Source organism: Babylonia areolata, chromosome 23 (genome assembly GCF_041734735.1).
Source record: "Babylonia areolata isolate BAREFJ2019XMU chromosome 23, ASM4173473v1, whole genome shotgun sequence".
Lineage (NCBI taxonomy): Eukaryota > Metazoa > Mollusca > Gastropoda > Neogastropoda > Buccinidae > Babylonia > Babylonia areolata.
In genome coordinates this window covers 64375-84109 of record NC_134898.1, presented here as the reverse complement: position 1 = coordinate 84109, position 19735 = coordinate 64375, and the positions used below count along the sequence as shown (strand labels likewise).

The following is a 19735-nucleotide window of genomic DNA, read 5'->3' as shown; positions in this document are numbered from 1 at the left end:
GTCGTGGGATGGTATGTGGTGGGATGGGATGTGGTGGGATGTCGTGGGATGGGATGGGATGTCGTGGGATGGTATGTGGTGGGATGGGATGTGGTGGGATGGGATGGGATGGGATGTCGTGGGATGGGATGTGGTGGGATGGGATGGGATGTCGTGGGATGGGATGGGATGGTATGTGGTGGGATGGGATGTGGTGGGATGTGGTGGGATGGGATGGGATGTGGTGGGATGGGATGTGGTGGGATGGGATGTGGTGGGATGCGATGGAATGGATTGGATGGGATGTTATGGGATAAGATGTCGTGGGATGAGATGTGGTGTGGTGGGATGTGGTGGGATGCGATGGGATGGATGGGATGGGATGTCGTGGGATGGGATGGTATGTGGTGGGATGGGATGTGGTGGGATGTGATGGGATGGATGGGATGGGATGTGATGGGATGGGATGTCGTGGGATTGGATGTGGTGTGGTGGGATGGGATGCGATGGGATGTGGTGGGATGGGATGGGATGTCGTGGGATGGTATGTGGTGGGATGGGAAGGGATGTGGTGGGATGGGATGGGATGTGGTGGGATGGGATGTGGTGGGATGTGATGGGATGGATGGGATGTGATGGGATGGGATGGGATGTCGTGGGATTGGATGTGGTGTGGTGGGATGGGATGCGATGGGATGTGGTGGGATGGGATGGGATGTGGTGGGATGGGATGGGATGTCGTGGGATGGGATGTGGTGGGATGGGATGTGATGCGATGGGATGGGATGTGGTGGGATGGGATGTGGTGGGATGGGATGGGATGTCGTGGGATGGGATGGGATGGGATGTGGTGGGATGGGATGTGGTGGGATGGGATGGGATGTGGTGGGATGGGATGGGATGGGATGTGGTGGGATGGGATGGGATGGGATGCGATGGAATGGATGGGATGGGATGTTATGGGATAAGATGTCGTGGGATGGGATGTGGTGTGGTGGGATGGGATGCGATGGAATGTGGTGGGATGGGATGTGGTGGGATGGGATGGGATGTGGTGGGATGGGATGTGGTGGGATGGGATGGGATGTGGTGGGATGGGATGTGGTGGGATGGGATGGGATGTGGTGGTATGGGATGGTATGTGGTGGATGGGATGTGGTGGGATGGGATGTGGTGGGATGGGAAGGGATGTGGTGGGATGGGATGGGATGTGGTGGGATGGGATGGGATGGGATGGGATGGGATGGGATGTGGTGGGATGGGATGGGATGTGATGTGGTGGGATGGGATGGGATGGGATGTGATGGGATGTGGTGGGATGGGATGTGATGTGATGGGATGTGATGGGATGTGATGGGATGGGATGTGGTGGGATGGGATGTGGTGGGATGGGATGGGATGTGGTGGGATGAGTCATCACATCGCAGTAGACGTTTTTTTTCGTGTGGCATAACACTTTAATGAGGGGGGGGGGGGGGAATATATATATATATATATATATATATATATATATATATATATATATATATATATATATATATATATAATATCTGTGTGTGTGTGTGGTTGCACGAGGCACATGGGGCGCTTGAGTGAACATTTATTTTTCTTATGCGGATCTTCAGGTGAGAGCTCAGGTAGGTGCATGCTTTCTGGCACAACTTGTTTGTCATCGAACCTGTGCGGGCGTTCCGCTTTCAGCGGCAGAAAACTTTGACTCTGTGACCTTAGTGCACAGGTGAGAGTGGAAAAAAAAACAATTAAAAAAAAAAAAAAAAAAATTTCAGGTGTTTATGTTATTTTATGGTTATAGCGTCGATGGAATAATTTGGATAAATGTATTTGTATGTGCATTTGATGGTCGTTTTGCTGTTTGGTCTTTTAAAAAACGCAATGTTATTATAATTTATTATCATACTGTTTCTAAACTTGGCAGTAAGATTCCGTTTTGTCAAAGTGTTTATGATATCATTGCTACTGTGACAGGGAGAAAAGAATATTTTGCTTACACTTGATTTTAACTAATCTTTGTATCATTATTAGAATGATTTCCACTGAGACTTTCTTCTTAATGCTTAACATGGCGATAGCCTTGAGATGGCCTTATTAGTTGGCGAGGCTCTAAGCACCATAATCTGATTTGATTTGATTCTTCTGAACGCTGGAATAATGGTATATTAATTTGTAATATGTAATTACTAACACTTGCTGGAAAACATATGATTGCATTGGAAAGACAGAAAGAGGCTAAAAGATAACTACTAGTACGAAGACGATAGCTAAGGAATTATGACTTGGTAATTATGAATTGGTAATTTAATGGTGAGGATGATGTGTGACTGTACCTAAGGAACTTAGTGAAATTGTACAGGGCACACACGCATCCACTCACACACATGTGACTGACAGAACTTACGGACAAGACAAGACAATACGGAGACAAGCCTAAACACGTACATTATCCAAGATGAACTGAAAGTATTTTCATTTTGCTTAAGACCTTGTGGGTTGGCGCTGGGTCGAGACCCAGCCGCAACAGCAACAGCAGCAGCAGTAACCGCTGATGGCGCCACCGTTGAGGGCAGCCAAGCTGTGGAGAAGGTGTTGAGGAGCAGCCTGTGTCCAAGCTGTGGAGAAGGCGCTGAGGAGCAGCCTGTGTCCAAGATGTGGAGAAGGCGTTGAGGAGCAGACCTGTGTCCAAGCTGAGAAGGCGCTGAGGAGCAGACCTGTGTCCAAGCTGAGAAGGCGCTGAGGAGCAGACCTGTGTCCAAGCTGAGAAGGCGCTGAGGAGCAGACCTGTGTCCAAGCTGTGGAGGTGGTGTTGAGGAGCAGCCTGTGTCCAAGCTGTGAAGGCGCTGAGGAGCAGACCTGTGTCCAAGCTGTGAAGGCACTGAGGAGCAGCCTGTGTCCAAGCTGTGAAGGCACTGAGGAGCAGACCTGTGTCCAAGCTGAGAAGGCGCTGAGGAGCAGCCTGTGTCCAAGCTGTGAATGCACTGAGGAGCAGCCTGTGTCCAAGCTGTGAAGGCACTGAGGAGCAGCCTGTGTCCAAGCTGTGAAGGCACTGAGGAGCAGCCTGTGTCCAAGCTGTGAAGGCGCTGAGGAGCAGACCTGTGTCCAAGCTGTGAAGAAGGCGCTGAGGAGCAGACCTGTGTCCAAGCTGTGAAGAAGGCGCTGAGGAGCAGCCTGTGTCCAAGCTGTGAAGAAGGCGCTGAGGAGCAGCCTGTGTCCAAGCTGTGGAGAAGGCACTGAGGAGCAGCCTGTGTCCAAGCTGTGGAGAAGGCACTGAGGAGCAGCCTGTGTCCAAGCTGTGGAGAAGGCGCTGAGGAGCAGCCTGTGTCCAAGCTGTGGAGGTGGTGTTGAGGAGCAGCCCGTGTCCAAGCTGTGGAGGTGGTGTTGAGGAGCAGCCTGTGTCCAAGCTGTGAAGGCGCTGAGGAGCAGCCTGTGTCCAAGCTGTGAAGGCGCTGAGGAGCAGCCTGTGTCCAAGCTGTGAAGGCGCTGAGGAGCAGCCTGTGTCCAAGCTGTGAAGGCACTGAGGAGCAGCCTGTGTCCAAGCTGTGGAGGTGGTGTTGAGGAGCAGCCCGTGTCCAAGCTGTGGAGGTGGTGTTGAGGAGCAGCCTGTGTCCAAGCTGTGAAGGCGCTGAGGAGCAGCCTGTGTCCAAGCTGTGAAGGCGCTGAGGAGCAGCCTGTGTCCAAGCTGTGAAGAAGGCGCTGAGGAGCAGCCTGTGTCCAAGCTGTGAAGGCGCTGAGGAGCAGCCTGTGTCCAAGCTGTGAAGGCGCTGAGGAGCAGCCTGTGTCCGGAACTGAGGACAGGAGTGAAACGGACTCTTGAACATGTGTATTCCCGTTATGTTTTGTGCAGTGTTTTGTGTTGTTGCCCTTTCAACCATATCTAGTATGAGTGTGTGAGGGAATGAGGGAATGTTCTTGAATATTTATAGAAATATTTGCAAAGATACCCGTCTCCTGGGCGATTCTATTTTTTATGCACGTGAACATGGCTGACTGAGAGGAGATGTGAAGTTTTCTGTCTATATCTAAACAGGTATAAATGGATGTCTTTACAATGGGATGGATGGATGAAGGGATGGGATGTGGTGGGATGGATGGATGAGATGGATGAATGGGGTGGGATGCACTGTGTCCACTGTTGTTGATGTACAAGACAAAGAAAGACAAGACAAGACAAGACAAGAAAGGAAAGACAAGACAAAGGACGCGTTTATTTCAGGACACCCCGTGGGTGCACATGAAAATGTCACTTATTTCATGGAACTAATGCAAACATCAAATATATATATATATATATAATGGCCACACCGTTTGGTCAAAACATGCATTTTTGAGGAAGATAAGATCCGAAGACAAAAGCAACAACCAAGAGATACAGGATTTCACAACAAATACATGCCAGAAGTGAGCAGGCATTCTACCTGAAAAGAAATATGACAAATTCACTATATCAAAAAAACCCTCAAAAACGGCAACAAAAAAAAATAAAAATACAGCATCGGACGGAAGAAGACGTTGATGATATGCCTGACGGGTCAATTCATTGACACTGGCTACAGGATTTGTGTCACACTGTGTGTGTGTGTGTGTGTGTGTGTGTGTGTGTGTGTGTGTGTGTGTGCAGCATCGGACGGAAGAAGACGATGATGATCGGCCTGACGGGTCAGTTCGGGGTGACCCTGGCCACAGGGTTCGTGTCCAACTACATCGCCTTCGTCGTCCTCCGTTTCCTCGCCACCTTCTTCGGCATCGGCTTCTTCCTGGCCGCCTTTGTGGCCGGTGGGACTGTCCGGCTGTCTGGCTGTCTGTCCGGCAGCTGTCTGCCCGGCTGGCTGTTGTCCGGCTGTCTGTCAATCTGACTGTCTGTCTGTCCGGCTGTCTCGCTAGTTGTCTGTCTGGCTAGCTGGCTGGCTGGCTGAATAGAATATTACAGAACTTGATATGACAGAGTTTAATGCACATACATGTGTGCAGGTGTATATACCTAACACATAAACACACATGCAGGCAGGCATGCGTTCATGAGTGCCCATGTACACGGGTGTGTGTGTGTGCGCGCGCGTGCGTGCGTGCGTGCGTGTGTGTGTGCGTGTGCGTGCGTGTGTGTGTGCGTGCGCGCGCGCGTGTGCGTTTGTGTGTGCACGCGCGGGCGTCAGTGTGAGTTGTGTATATTTCACATATCCCAAGGGTGGGTGGGACAAAAAAGTATATTTGCTCATCTCGTTTCCCTGGTTAAATAAGATTTCGTTTCGTTTCTGACGGCAATTTTACAGACATTCGGTATGTACATCGGAATGCCCTTTTCCGGATAGTGTGAGAAATCAATGTTCTAAACTGGATTTGGATTTTACGTGGTCTGAGACACGTGTCATCTCTACACTGTATTCAACATTTTACCTGGGTTTGACTTTTACGTGATCTGAGACATACGTTACTGGTGTGATCTCTACCTGGGTTTGACTTTTACATGATCTGAGACATACGTTACTGGTAATATCTCTTTACACTGTGTTCAATATTTTACCTGGATTTGAATTTTTACGTGGACTGAGTGAGACGTTAGTGCGATGTCTCTTATTACATTATTTTGTGTTCGTTTTTATTTTTTATTTTTTAGTAATCTTAAGAAGTGACTGGTGATCATCCCTGATATGCCCGTTCGCAGTGTGTGGGGCTCGAGACAACTTGAATTGGTTAATGAACTGCCGGCATATCCTGTGATGTACGATGGATGGTAGTGTACTTTTGATGTGCGGTATACTGGGCTGCAGACAAAATGCATTAGTTTCATTGACCAGTGGACATGCAGTGTGATGTACGATGGATGGTAGTGTACTTTTGATGTGCGGTATGCAGGGCTGTAGACAACATGCATTAGTTTCATTGACCAGTAGACATGCAGTGTGATGTACGATGGATGGTAGTGTACTTTTGATGTGCGGTACGCCGGGCTGTAGACAACATGCATTAGTTTCATTGATGTAGTGTGATGTACGATGGATGGTAGTGTAGTGTTGATGTGCGGTATGCAGGGCTGTAGACAACATGCATTAGTTTCATTGACCAGAAGACATGCAGTGTGATGTACGATGGATGGTAGTGTAGTGTTGATGTGCGGTATGCAGGGCTGTAGACAACATGCATTAGTTTCATTGACCAGAAGACATGCAGTGTGATGTACGATGGATGTGGTGTGCAGGCATGGAACTGGTGGGGCCCGCACAGCGAACTATCGCCGGCATTGTTATCGAGTTGTTCTGGGCGCTGGGTCTCTTCATCATCCTCTTCCTGGCCTACTTCCTGACGAACTGGCACCACCTGCAGATCTGTGTATCCTGTTTCAACATCCTCTTCATTCCACACTTTTTGTGAGTGTTAGGCCTCGTTGTTTGTCATGTTTCAACATTATCCTTGTCCCACACTTCTGAGGAGTGTCACACACTTTTTGTGTCCCACACTTCTGATGAGTGTCCCACACTTCTGAGGAGTGTCACACACTTTTTGTGTCCCACACTTCTGATGAGTGTCCCACACTTCTCGTGAGTGTCCCACACTTCTAATGAGTGTCCCTCACTTCTTGTGTTCCACACTTCTGATGAGTGTCCCACACTTGATGTGAATGTTCCACATTTTTAATGAGTGTCCAACACTCATTGTGAGTGTTCCACACTCTTTGTGAGTATTCCACACTTCCTGTGAGTGTTCCACACTTCCTGTGAGTGTTCCATTCCACACTTCCTGTGAGTGTTCCACACTTCCTGTGAGTGTTCCATTCCACACTTCCTGTGAGTGTTCCACACTTCCTGTGAGTGTTCCACACTTCCTGTGAGTGTTCCACACTCTTTGTGAGTGTTCCACACTTCCTGTGAGTGTTCCACACTCTTTGTGAGTGTTCCACACTTCCTGTGAGTGTTCCACACTTCCTGTGAGTGTTCCACACTCTTTGTGAGTATTCCTCACTTCCTGTGAGTGTTCCACACTTCCTGTGAGTGTTCCACACTCTTTGTGAGTATTCCACACTTCCTGTGAGTGTTCCACACTCTTTGTGAGTATTCCACACTTCCTGTGAGTGTTCCACACTTCCTGTGAGTGTTCCACACTCTTTGTGAGTGTTCCACACTTCCTGTGAGTATTCCACACTCTTTGTGAGTATTCCACACTTCCTGTGAGTGTTCCACACTTCCTGTGAGTGTTCCACACTCTTTGTGAGTATTCCTCACTTCCTGTGAGTGTTCCACACTTCCTGTGAGTGTTCCACACTCTTTGTGAGTATTCCACACTTCCTGTGAGTGTTCCACACTCTTTGTGAGTATTCCACACTTCCTGTGAGTGTTCCACACTTCCTGTGAGTGTCCTACACTTGTAAATTGTCCCACACTTCCTGTGAGTGTTTGGTACACGCGGCGTTGAGGACTGCACAGTCATTACTACGCCCTGTGGACACTCAATTAAAAGTAATGTTGTTGAAGTTGGGGCTAAGTCAGTGTGTAGTGTGTAGTCAGTGTATGTACAGTGTTGTGTGCAGCGTGTACTCAGTGTCTACTGCGCTGTGTGCAGTGCGTAGTCAGTGTCTGTACAGTGGTGTCTGCAGTCTGTAGTCTGTACTGTGGTGTCTGCAGTCTGTAGTCTGTACTGTGGTGTCTGCAGTCTGTAGTCTGTACAGTGGTGTCTGCAGTCTGTAGTCTGTACTGTGGTGTCTGCAGTCTGTAGTCTGTACTGTGGTGTCTGCAGTCTGTAGTCAGTCTGTACTGTGGTGTCTGCAGTCTGTAGTCTGTACAGTGGTGTCTGCAGTCTGTAGTCAGTCTGTACTGTGGTGTCTGCAGTCTGTAGTCTGTACAGTGGTGTCTGCAGTCTGTAGTCAGTCTGTACTGTGGTGTCTGCAGTCTGTAGTCAGTCTGTACTGTGGTGTCTGCAGTCTGTAGTCTGTACAGTGGTGTCTGCAGTCTGTAGTCTGTACTGTGGTGTCTGCAGTCTGTAGTCAGTCTGTACTGTGGTGTCTGCAGTCTGTAGTCAGTCTGTACTGTGGTGTCTGCAGTCTGTAGTCTGTACAGTGGTGTCTGCAGTCTGTAGTCAGTCTGTACAGTGGTGTCTGCAGTCTGTAGTCAGTCTGTACTGTGGTGTCTGCAGTCTGTAGTCTGTACTGTGGTGTCTGCAGTCTGTAGTCAGTCTGTACTGTGGTGTCTGCAGTCTGTAGTCAGTCTGTACTGTGGTGTCTGCAGTCTGTAGTCTGTACTGTGGTGTCTGCAGTCTGTAGTCTGTACTGTGGTGTCTGCAGTCTGTAGTCAGTCTGTACTGTGGTGTCTGCAGTCTGTTGTCAGTCTGTACTGTGGTGTCTGCAGTCTGTAGTCTGTACTGTGGTGTCTGCAGTCTGTAGTCAGTCTGTACTGTGGTGTCTGCAGTCTGTAGTCTGTACTGTGGTGTCTGCAGTCTGTAGTCAGTCTGTACTGTGGTGTCTGCAGTCTGTTGTCAGTCTGTACTGTGGTGTCTGCAGTCTGTAGTCTGTACTGTGGTGTCTGCAGTCTGTAGTCAGTCTGTACTGTGGTGTCTGCAGTCTGTAGTCTGTACTGTGGTGTCTGCAGTCTGTAGTCAGTCTGTACTGTGGTGTCTGCAGTCTGTTGTCAGTCTGTACTGTGGTGTCTGCAGTCTGTTGTCAGTCTGTACTGTGGTGTCTGCAGTCTGTTGTCAGTCTGTACTGTGGTGTCTGCAGTCTGTAGTCTGTACTGTGGTGTCTGCAGTCTGTAGTCAGTCTGTACTGTGGTGTCTGCAGTCTGTAGTCTGTACTGTGGTGTCTGCAGTCTGTAGTCAGTCTGTACTGTGGTGTCTGCAGTCTGTAGTCTGTACTGTGGTGTCTGCAGTCTGTAGTCTGTACTGTGGTGTCTGTAGTCTGTGGTCTGTACTGTGGTGTCTGTAGTCTGTCTGTAGTCTGTACTGTGGTGTCTGTAGTCTGCACTGTGGTGTCTGCAGTCTGTAGTCTGCACTGTGGTGTCTGCAGTCTGCACTGTGGTGTCTGTAGTCTGCAGTCTGCACTGTGGTGTCTGTAGTCTGCAGTCTGCACTGTGGTGTCTGTAGTCTGCAGTCTGCACTGTGGTGTCTGTAGTCTGCAGTCTGCACTGTGGTGTCTGCAGTCTGTCTGTAGTCTGCACTGTGGTGTCTGTAGTCTGCAGTCTGCACTGTGGTGTCTGTAGTCTGCAGTCTGCACTGTGGTGTCTGCAGTCTGTCTGTAGTCTGTACTGTGGTGTCTGCAGTCTGTAGTCTGTACTGTGGTGTCTGCAGTCTGCAGTCTGCACTGTGGTGTCTGCAGTCTGTCTGTAGTCTGTACTGTGGTGTCTGCAGTCTGTCTGTAGTCTGTACTGTGGTGTCTGCAGTCTGTGGTCTGTACAGTGGTGTCTGCAGTCTGTAGTCAGTCTGTACTGTGGTGTCTGCAGTGTGTTGTCTGCAGTGTGTTGTCTGTACTGTGTTGTCTGCACTGTGTAGTCAGTCTGCACTGTGTTATCTACAGTGTGTTGTCTGCACTGTGTTGTTTGCACTGTGTTGTCTGCACTGTGTAGTCAGTGTGATTACTGTGTTGTCTGCAGTGTGTTGTCAGTCTGTACTTTGGTGTCTGCAGTCCCTGGTCAGTGTCTGTACTGTGCTGTGTGCAGTCTGACACCGGAGTCAGTGTGTGTACTGTGCTGTCTGCAGTCTGACCCCGGAGTCAGTGTATGTATTGTGCTGTCTGCAGTGTGAAGTCAATGTGTGTACTGTGCTGTGTGCAGTCTGACCCCGGAGTCAGTGTGTGAACTGTGCTGTCTGCAGTGTGACGTCAGTGTGTGTACTGTGCTGTCTGCAGTGTGAAGTCAGTGTGTGTACTGTGCTGTCTTCAGTGTGAAGTCAGTGTGTGTAATGTGCTGTCTGCAGTGTGAAATCAGTGTGTGTATTGTGCTGTCTGCAGTGTGAAGTCAGTGTGTATATTGTGCTGTCTGCAGTCTGATCCCGGAGTCAGTGTGTTTACTGTGCTGTCTGCAGTGTGAAATCAGTGTGTGTACTGTGCTGTCTGCAGTGTGAAGTCAGTGTGTGTACTGTGCTGTCTGCAGTGTGAAGTCAGTGTGTGTACTGTGCTGTCTGCAGTGTGAAGTCAGTGTGTGTACTGTGCTGTCTGCAGTGTGAAGTCAGTGTGTGTACTGTGCTGTCTGCAGTGTAAAGCTAGTGTGTGTACTGTGCTGTCTGCAGTGTGAAGCCGGTGTGTGTACTGTGCTGTCTGCAGTGTGAAGTCAGTGTGTGTATTGTGATGTCTGCAGTGTGAAATCAGTGTGTGTATTGTGCTGTCTGCAGTGTGAAGTCAGTGTGTGTACTGTGCTGTGTGCAGTCTGACCCCGGAGTCAGTGTGTGTACTGTGCTGTCTGCAGTGTGACGTCAGTGTGTGTACTGTGCTGTCTGCACTGTGAAGTCAGTGTGTGTATTGTGATGTCTGCAGTGTGAAATCAGTGTGTGTACTGTGCTGTCTGCAGTGTGACGTCAGTGTGTGTACTGTGCTGTCTGCACTGTGAAGTCAGTGTGTGTATTGTGATGTCTGCAGTGTGAAATCAGTGTGTGTACTGTGCTGTCTGCAGTGTGAAATCAGTGTGTGTACTGTGCTGTCTGCAGTGTGAAATCAGTGTGTACTGTGCTGTCTGCAGTGTGAGGCCAGTGTGTGTACTGTGCTGTCTGCAGTGTGATCCCGGAGTCAGTGTGTGTATTGTGCTGTCTGCAGTGTGAAGCCAGTGTGTGTACTGTGCTGTCTGCAGTGTGATCCCGGAGTCAGTGTGTGTATTGTGCTGTCTGCAGTGTGAAGCCAGTGTGTGTACTGTGCTGTCTGCAGTGTGAAGTCAGTGTGTGTACTGTGCTGTCTGCAGTGTGAAGCCAGTGTGTGTATTGTGCTGTCTGCAGTGTGAAGTCAGTGTGTGTACTGTGCTGTCTGCAGTGTGAAATCAGTGTGTGTATTGTGCTGTCTGCAGTGTGAAATCAGTGTGTGTACTGTGCTGTCTGCAGTGTGAAATCAGTGTGTGTACTGTGCTGTCTGCAGTGTGAAATCAGTGTGTACTGTGCTGTCTGCAGTGTGAGGCCAGTGTGTGTACTGTGCTGTCTGCAGTGTGATCCCGGAGTCAGTGTGTGTATTGTGCTGTCTGCAGTGTGAAGCCAGTGTGTGTACTGTGCTGTCTGCAGTGTGATCCCGGAGTCAGTGTGTGTATTGTGCTGTCTGCAGTGTGAAGCCAGTGTGTGTACTGTGCTGTCTGCAGTGTGAAGTCAGTGTGTGTATTGTGCTGTCTGCAGTGTGAAGTCAGTGTGTGTATTGTGCTGTCTGCAGTGTGAAATCAGTGTGTGTACTGTGCTGTCTGCAGTGTGAAGTCAGTGTGTGTACTGTGCTGTCTGCAGTGTGAAATCAGTGTGTACTGTGCTGTCTGCAGTGTGAAGCCAGTGTGTGTACTGTGCTGTCTGCAGTGTGATCCCGGAGTCAGTGTGTGTACTGTGCTGTCTGCAGTGTGATCCCGGAGTCAGTGTGTGTACTGTGCTGTGTGCAGTGTGAAGTCCGTGTGTGTACTGTGCTGTCTGCAGTGTGAAATCAGTGTGTGTATTGTGCTGTCTGCAGTGTGAAGTCAGTGTGTGTACTGTGCTGTCTGCAGTGTGAAATCAGTGTGTGTATTGTGCTGTCTGCAGTGTGAAATCAGTGTGTGTACTGTGCTGTCTGCAGTGTGAAATCAGTGTGTGTACTGTGCTGTCTGCAGTGTGAAATCAGTGTGTACTGTGCTGTCTGCAGTGTGAGGCCAGTGTGTGTACTGTGCTGTCTGCAGTGTGATCCCGGAGTCAGTGTGTGTATTGTGCTGTCTGCAGTGTGAAGCCAGTGTGTGTACTGTGCTATATGCGGTGTGAAATCAGTGTGTGTACTGTGCTGTCTGCAGTGTGAAGTCAGTGTGTGTATTGTGCTGTCTGCAGTGTGAAGTCAGTGTGTGTACTGTGCTGTGTGCAGTGTGAAATCAGTGTGTTTACTATGCTGTTTGCAGTGTGAAGTCGGTGTGTGTACTGTGCTGTCTGCAGTGTGAAGCCAGTGTGTGTACTGTGCTGTCTGCAGTGTGAAGCCAGTGTGTGTACTGTGCTGTCTACAGTGTGATCCCGGAGTCAGTGTGTGTACTGTGCTGTCTGCAGTGTGAAATCAGTGTGTGTACTGTGCTGTCTGCAGTGTGAAGTCAGTGTGTGCACTGTGCTGTCTGCAGTGTGTGTACTGTGCTGTCTGCAGTGTGAAGTCAGTGTGTGTACTGTGCTGTCTGCAGTGTGAAGTCAGTGTGTGCACTGTGCTGTCTGCAGTGTGTGTACTGTGCTGTCTGCAGTGTGAAGCCAGTGTGTGTACTGTGCTGTCAGCAGTGTGAAGTCAGTGTGTGTACTGTGCTGTCTGCAGTGTGACGTCAGTGTGTGTACTGCTGTCTGCAGTGTGAAGTCAGTGTGTGTACTGTGCTGTCTGCAGTGTGACGTCAGTGTGTGTATTGTGATGTCTGCAGTGTGAAATCAGTGTGTGTACTGTGCTGTCTGCAGTGTGAAATCAGTGTGTGTACTGTGCTGTCTGCAGTGTGAAATCAGTGTGTACTGTGCTGTCTGCAGTGTGAGGCCAGTGTGTGTACTGTGTTGTCTGCAGTGTGATCCCGGAGTCAGTGTGTGTATTGTGCTGTCTGCAGTGTGAAGCCAGTGTGTGTACTGTGCTGTCTGCAGTGTGATCCCGGAGTCAGTGTGTGTATTGTGCTGTCTGCAGTGTGAAGCCAGTGTGTGTACTGTGCTGTCTGCAGTGTGAAGTCAGTGTGTGTACTGTGCTGTCTGCAGTGTGAAGTCAGTGTGTGTACTGTGCTGTCTGCAGTGTGAAATCAGTGTGTGTATTGTGCTGTCTGCAGTGTGAAATCAGTGTGTACTGTGCTGTCTGCAGTGTGAAATCAGTGTGTGTACTGTGCTGTCTGCAGTGTGAAATCAGTGTGTACTGTGCTGTCTGCAGTGTGAGGCCAGTGTGTGTACTGTGCTGTCTGCAGTGTGATCCCGGAGTCAGTGTGTGTATTGTGCTGTCTGCAGTGTGAAGCCAGTGTGTGTACTGTGCTGTCTGCAGTGTGATTCCGGAGTCAGTGTGTGTACTGTGCTGTGTGCAGTGTGAAGTCAGTGTGTGTACTGTGCTGTCTGCAGTGTGAAATCAGTGTGTGTATTGTGCTGTCTGCAGTGTGAAGTCAGTGTGTGTACTGTGCTGTCTGCAGTGTGAAATCAGTGTGTGTATTGTGCTGTCTGCAGTGTGAAGTCAGTGTGTGTACTGTGCTATATGCGGTTTGAAATCAGTGTGTGTATTGTGCTGTCTGCAGTGTGAAATCAGTGTGTGTACTGTGCTGTCTGCAGTGTGAAATCAGTGTGTGTACTGTGCTGTCTGCAGTGTGAAATCAGTGTGTACTGTGCTGTCTGCAGTGTGAGGCCAGTGTGTGTACTGTGCTGTCTGCAGTGTGATCCCGGAGTCAGTGTGTGTATTGTGCTGTCTGCAGTGTGAAGCCAGTGTGTGTACTGTGCTATATGCGGTGTGAAATCAGTGTGTGTACTGTGCTGTCTGCAGTGTGAAGTCAGTGTGTGTATTGTGCTGTCTGCAGTGTGAAGTCAGTGTGTGTACTGTGCTGTGTGCAGTGTCAAATCAGTGTGTTTACTATGCTGTTTGCAGTGTGAAGTCGGTGTGTGTACTGTGCTGTCTGCAGTGTGAAGCCAGTGTGTGTACTGTGCTGTCTGCAGTGTGAAGCCAGTGTGTGTACTGTGCTGTCTACAGTGTGATCCCGGAGTCAGTGTGTGTACTGTGCTGTCTGCAGTGTGAAATCAGTGTGTGTACTGTGCTGTCTGCAGTGTGAAGTCAGTGTGTGCACTGTGCTGTCTGCAGTGTGTGTACTGTGCTGTCTGCAGTGTGAAGTCAGTGTGTGTACTGTGCTGTCTGCAGTGTGAAGTCAGTGTGTGCACTGTGCTGTCTGCAGTGTGTGTACTGTGCTGTCTGCAGTGTGAAGCCAGTGTGTGTACTGTGCTGTCAGCAGTGTGAAGTCAGTGTGTGTACTGTGCTGTCTGCAGTGTGACGTCAGTGTGTGTACTGCTGTCTGCAGTGTGAAGTCAGTGTGTGTACTGTGCTGTCTGCAGTGTGACGTCAGTGTGTGTATTGTGATGTCTGCAGTGTGAAATCAGTGTGTGTACTGTGCTGTCTGCAGTGTGAAATCAGTGTGTGTACTGTGCTGTCTGCAGTGTGAAATCAGTGTGTACTGTGCTGTCTGCAGTGTGAGGCCAGTGTGTGTACTGTGTTGTCTGCAGTGTGATCCCGGAGTCAGTGTGTGTATTGTGCTGTCTGCAGTGTGAAGCCAGTGTGTGTACTGTGCTGTCTGCAGTGTGATCCCGGAGTCAGTGTGTGTATTGTGCTGTCTGCAGTGTGAAGCCAGTGTGTGTACTGTGCTGTCTGCAGTGTGAAGTCAGTGTGTGTACTGTGCTGTCTGCAGTGTGAAGTCAGTGTGTGTACTGTGCTGTCTGCAGTGTGAAATCAGTGTGTGTATTGTGCTGTCTGCAGTGTGAAATCAGTGTGTACTGTGCTGTCTGCAGTGTGAAATCAGTGTGTGTACTGTGCTGTCTGCAGTGTGAAATCAGTGTGTACTGTGCTGTCTGCAGTGTGAGGCCAGTGTGTGTACTGTGCTGTCTGCAGTGTGATCCCGGAGTCAGTGTGTGTATTGTGCTGTCTGCAGTGTGAAGCCAGTGTGTGTACTGTGCTGTCTGCAGTGTGATTCCGGAGTCAGTGTGTGTACTGTGCTGTGTGCAGTGTGAAGTCAGTGTGTGTACTGTGCTGTCTGCAGTGTGAAATCAGTGTGTGTATTGTGCTGTCTGCAGTGTGAAGTCAGTGTGTGTACTGTGCTGTCTGCAGTGTGAAATCAGTGTGTGTATTGTGCTGTCTGCAGTGTGAAGTCAGTGTGTGTACTGTGCTATATGCGGTTTGAAATCAGTGTGTGTATTGTGCTGTCTGCAGTGTGAAGTCAGTGTGTGTACTGTGCTGTGTGCAGTGTGAAATCAGTGTGTTTACTATGCTGTTTGCAGTGTGAAGTCGGTGTGTGTACTGTGCTGTCTGCAGTGTGAAGCCAGTGTGTGTACTGTGCTGTCTGCAGTGTGAAGCCAGTGTGTGTATTGTGCTGTTTGCAGTGTGAAGTCGGTGTGTGTACTGTGCTGTCTGCAGTGTGAAGCCAGTGTGTGTACTGTGCTGTCTTCAGTGTGAAGCCAGTGTGTGTATTGTGCTGTCTGCAGTGTGAAGCCAGTGTGTGTACTGTGCTGTCTGCAGTGTGAAGCCAGTGTGTGTACTGTGCTGTCTGCAGTGTGAAGCCAGTGTGTGTACTGTGCTGTCTGCAGTGTGAAGCCAGTGTGTGTACTGTGCTGTCTGCAGTGTGAAGCCAGTGTGTGTACTGTGCTGTCTGCAGTGTGAAGCCAGTGTGTGTACTGTGCTGTCTGCAGTGTGAAGCCAGTGTGTGTATTGTGCTGTCTACAGTCTGATCCCGGAGTCAGTGTGTGTACTGTGCTGTCTGCAGTGTGAAATCAGTGTGTGTACTGTGCTGTCTGCAGTGTGAAGTCAGTGTGTGCACTGTGCTGTCTGCAGTGTGTGTACTGTGCTGTCTGCAGTGTGAAGTCAGTGTGTGTACTGTGCTGTGTGCAGTGTGAAGTCAGTGTGTGTACTGTGCTGTCTGCAGTGTGAAGCCAGTGTGTGTACTGTGCTGTCTGCAGTGTGATCCCGGAGTCAGTGTGTGTACTGTGCTGTCTGCAGTGTGAAATCAGTGTGTGTACTGTGCTGTCTGCAGTGTGAAGTCAGCGTGTGTGTACTGTGCTGTCTGCAGTGTGAAGTCAGTGTGTGTACTGTGCTGTCAGCAGTGTGACGTCAGTGTGTGTATTGTGCTGTCTGCAGTGTGAAGTCAGTGTGTGTACTGTGCTGTCTGCAGTGTGAAGTCAGTGTGTGTACTGTGCTGTCTGCAGTGTGTGTACTGTGCTGTCTGCAGTGTGAAGTCAGTGTGTGTACTGTGCTGTCTGCAGTGTGAAGTCAGCGTGTGTGTACTGTGCTGTCTGCAGTGTGAAGTCAGTGTGTGTACTGTGCTGTCTGCAGTCTGATCCCGGAGTCCGCCCGGTGGCTAGTTTCACGGGGCCGCATTGACGAGGCCTCAGCCATCGTGAGGAAGGCGGCCAAGATGAACGGGGCGGACGTGTCGGAGAAGGTGCTGAGTTTGCAGGACCTGCAGTCTGAGGGGCCCCAGGAGAAGGTCTGGCACCTCTTTACCAGTCCTAGACTCCTGGTCCGATGCCTCATCATCTTCTTCAACTGGTCAGTCTTCAGCTGACACGGCTGTCCTTTGGTTGGTTGGATGCATGCTTGCTTGCTTGCTTAGCTGCTTGCTTGGTTGATTGGTTGCTTGCTTGTTTGCTTAGCTGCTTAGTTGGTTGGTTGCTTGGTTGGTTGGTTATTTGCTTGGTTGGTTGGTTGGTTGTTTGGTTGGTTGCTTGGTTGGTTGGTTGGTTGCTTTCTTGGTTATTTGCTTGGTTGGTGTACTCTTTAAGTGATGTGTCGTTCCAGTTTCAGTGTCAGTTTCACCTTCTCAAGAAGACAGCACTGCGTTCGGACAATTCCGCATACGCTATACCACATCTGCTAGATAGATGCATAACCCAACGCGCTTTGTTAGGCTATGAGTGTATGCATTATTTGTGTATTCATCATCAGAGTGGATTTCTTAACAGAATTTTGCCAGAAGACAACACTGTTGTTGCCTTGGGTTCTATTTCAGTGCGCCAGTTCAGTGCTGCACACGGGATCTCATCTCATCTCAAAGACTAGATGCTCAGTTTGATTTTGCAGTCAGACATGGGAGAACGAACGAACGAACGAACGAACGAAATTTTATTTTACGAGGGTAAAGGAGTAAGCACAAAGTACTTTTTTACATCCAGCCCTCTGGGCATGAATAATAATTGGAAAAAAAGCAACAAAGTAAACCAAAAAAAACAACAACAAAAAAAAAAAAAGCGAGAGTCAATTCACAACATCAACGTCAAAATTGCATAAGCATGTGCAAACATAAACACAGAACGTATGTACAATACAACATCGCGATAGATGAATAACAACGAGGACAATAGGGTAGGGGGGTGGTGGAGAGCGGAAGGAAGAATGGACAAGGGGAAGAGTAAAGAAGGCAGGGGAGGCTGACAACAGACAGATATAGTGACAGTGACAGTGGAGAGACATAGAGACTGACAGGGGAGGAGAGAGGCGTATATATATTGACAATCTATACATGATTTTTTGTTTATAATTGAGATGTGTCACATAATCACATGTTTTTCAATAAATGTGCACGATATATGTTTTTAAAGTTAGGGATGCTTTTTACAGTGTTTACATTGAGGCAGGATAATAATTCATTCCATAAACAGCCCCATGAAAAAGACAGACTAGATTTAAAAAGATCGATCCTTGGAAGTGGTACCATAACTTTATGAAGATGACGATGAGTGTTGATTACAAATTTATTCTTCAGTGAGGGGGGAGCAAATCCAGACATAATTTTGAACATAAATAGACCTTTGTTAAATAGAAGTTTTGTTTTCAGTGGGAGGATATCGAGAGCTTTATAATCAGATACAGTCAATGATGAAGATTTTAAAAGAATCAATTTTACAGCTCTTCTATGCAGACTCAATAGAGGTTTTATAATACTGTCACTCGCCGAATCCCACACTGTCGAAGCATAGTTAATGTGTGATTCTATATAAGTACTGACAAATAGTTTTCGGCAATGAAGATCCAAAAAGTGTTTGATTCTAGACAGTTGATAGATATTTTTTGATACCTGTTTGCATAACAGAGAAATATGATGTGACCATGACAAATTATTATCGATAGTGATGCCAAGGATTTTATGGTGGTCAACTTCTTCAATCTTGTCACCTTTGATGAAAATAGGCGAACAGTTTATGGATATATTTTGACGTTTTTGTCTTGTGATTATTAGGAATTTTGTTTTTTTAGGATGGAGACACATGTGGTTTAGTTCGGACCATTCAATCAATTGGTCAATACTTTCCTGAAGAGAAAGAGATACGATACATAGGTTAGTATGACTAGTATGAATGGTGGTGTCATCAGCAAACATTTCACATGGTGTCTTGATAGATAAGGGTAGGTCATTAATATATGCAGAAAATAAGATAGGTCCCAAAACAGAACCTTGAGGTACACCATAGTTAATTGGTAATAACATTGATTTTGAACCATTTGTGGACACAAGTTGTTTTCTTTCAGAGAGAAAAGATGAGATAAGTTCTAATGTATTCAAAGACAAACCATAAATCTTTAGTTTTTTCAGGAGAGAATGATCAATCACATCAAAAGCCTTCATAAAGTCGACAACAAGGGCTCCAGTAATTTCGTTATTATTAATGTTAGTGAGCCATTGATCTACTAAATTTGTTAGTGCAGAATGACATGAGTGATTAGCTCTAAATCCAGACTGATTTGGATGGAACAAGTCAAAATTATTAAAATGCTTAAGAATATGTTTATTTATATGATTTTCCAGGGTTTTTTTTTTTTTTATAATATTGGCAAAATAGAAATTGGTCTGTAGTTTGATGGTTCAGAGCGATCACCATTCTTATATATAGGAATAACTTTAGCAGTTTTGAGCGTTTTGGGAATCTTATTTTTTGTAATACTTAAATTATATATGTATGTGAGGAATTCTGCTATTATAGGAGCTGAGAGTTTTAATATTTTTCCGTCTATGCCATCAAGACCTCTTGTACTAGTTTGTTTTAAATGGATCAGAGCATTATAAACTTCATGTACACATATCAAAGGAATATCTAATGTGGATGAAATATTTTTTGATTGACAGAATTTTAAGAGCATCTAAAGAGTTAAGGTTTGATTTGTCTGATTTTATAATTGAAGTAGCTATGTTACAGAAATGTGAGTTAAGTCTATCTGTGGATATGTCTGAGTGATGTAATTTGTGTGGCTCTATTCTTATTTTTCAACTGATTTATGGCTTTCTACAAAGACTTACTATCAGACTTAGAAGTGATCAACTTTTGAAAATATTTCTTTTTCGCTAAACGTTTCATGTTATTTACTGCATTTCTTTGCTTTTGAAAATCATCTCGGGTTCCAGTTGATAAAAGAAAATCTCTGAAATCGATGGCGTCTTCTATGTCTCCCGTTATCCAAGGCTTTTCCAGACTGGTTTTTACACGTTTAGTTTTGAATGGGGAGTGTTTGTTGTAAATGTTGAGGACATTATGATACCATATTTCAAACGCTTCATCTGGATCAGTAAACTGATAAACGAGAGACATAGGAGAGTTCATCAGGTCCATCAAGAATGAATCAGGGTCAAATTTTGAATAACTTCTGTATGTGATAACTTTATGACAGTTTTTTGGTATCTTGATACCTTTTTTAGACCATGTGATACACACTGGAAAGTGGTCGCTACAGCCAAAGGTTGGAGAGCATATTTCAGAAATAGTCTTTGTGGAAGTTGTGTATATGTGGTCGATGAGTGTTTGTGAAGTGCGAGTGATTCGTGTTGGTTTGTCGATTAACTGATTGAGATGAAAGGATTCGTATGTTTGTTTCCAGTTCAAATTACATTTCAGTAAATCTATATTAAAGTCACCCAATAAAATAATTTCATTTGAGAGCAGAGAAGCGTCTTCCATCATT

General features: G+C 47.3%; 1 protein-coding gene across 7 annotated transcripts in view; it reads left to right on the top strand.

Moving 5' to 3' along the window:
- Positions 1 to 19735, top strand: part of LOC143298117 (organic cation transporter protein-like) — a 128702-nt gene that overhangs the window by 89880 nt on the left and 19087 nt on the right. For all 7 annotated transcript variants that reach the window (XM_076610818.1, XM_076610819.1, XM_076610825.1 and 4 more), the window contains 3 exons: positions 4613 to 4767; positions 6188 to 6356; positions 16118 to 16333. In XM_076610818.1, coding sequence (XP_076466933.1) covers positions 4613 to 4767; positions 6188 to 6356; positions 16118 to 16333 — 540 coding nt within the window. The remainder of the gene's footprint in view (positions 1 to 4612; positions 4768 to 6187; positions 6357 to 16117; positions 16334 to 19735) is intronic.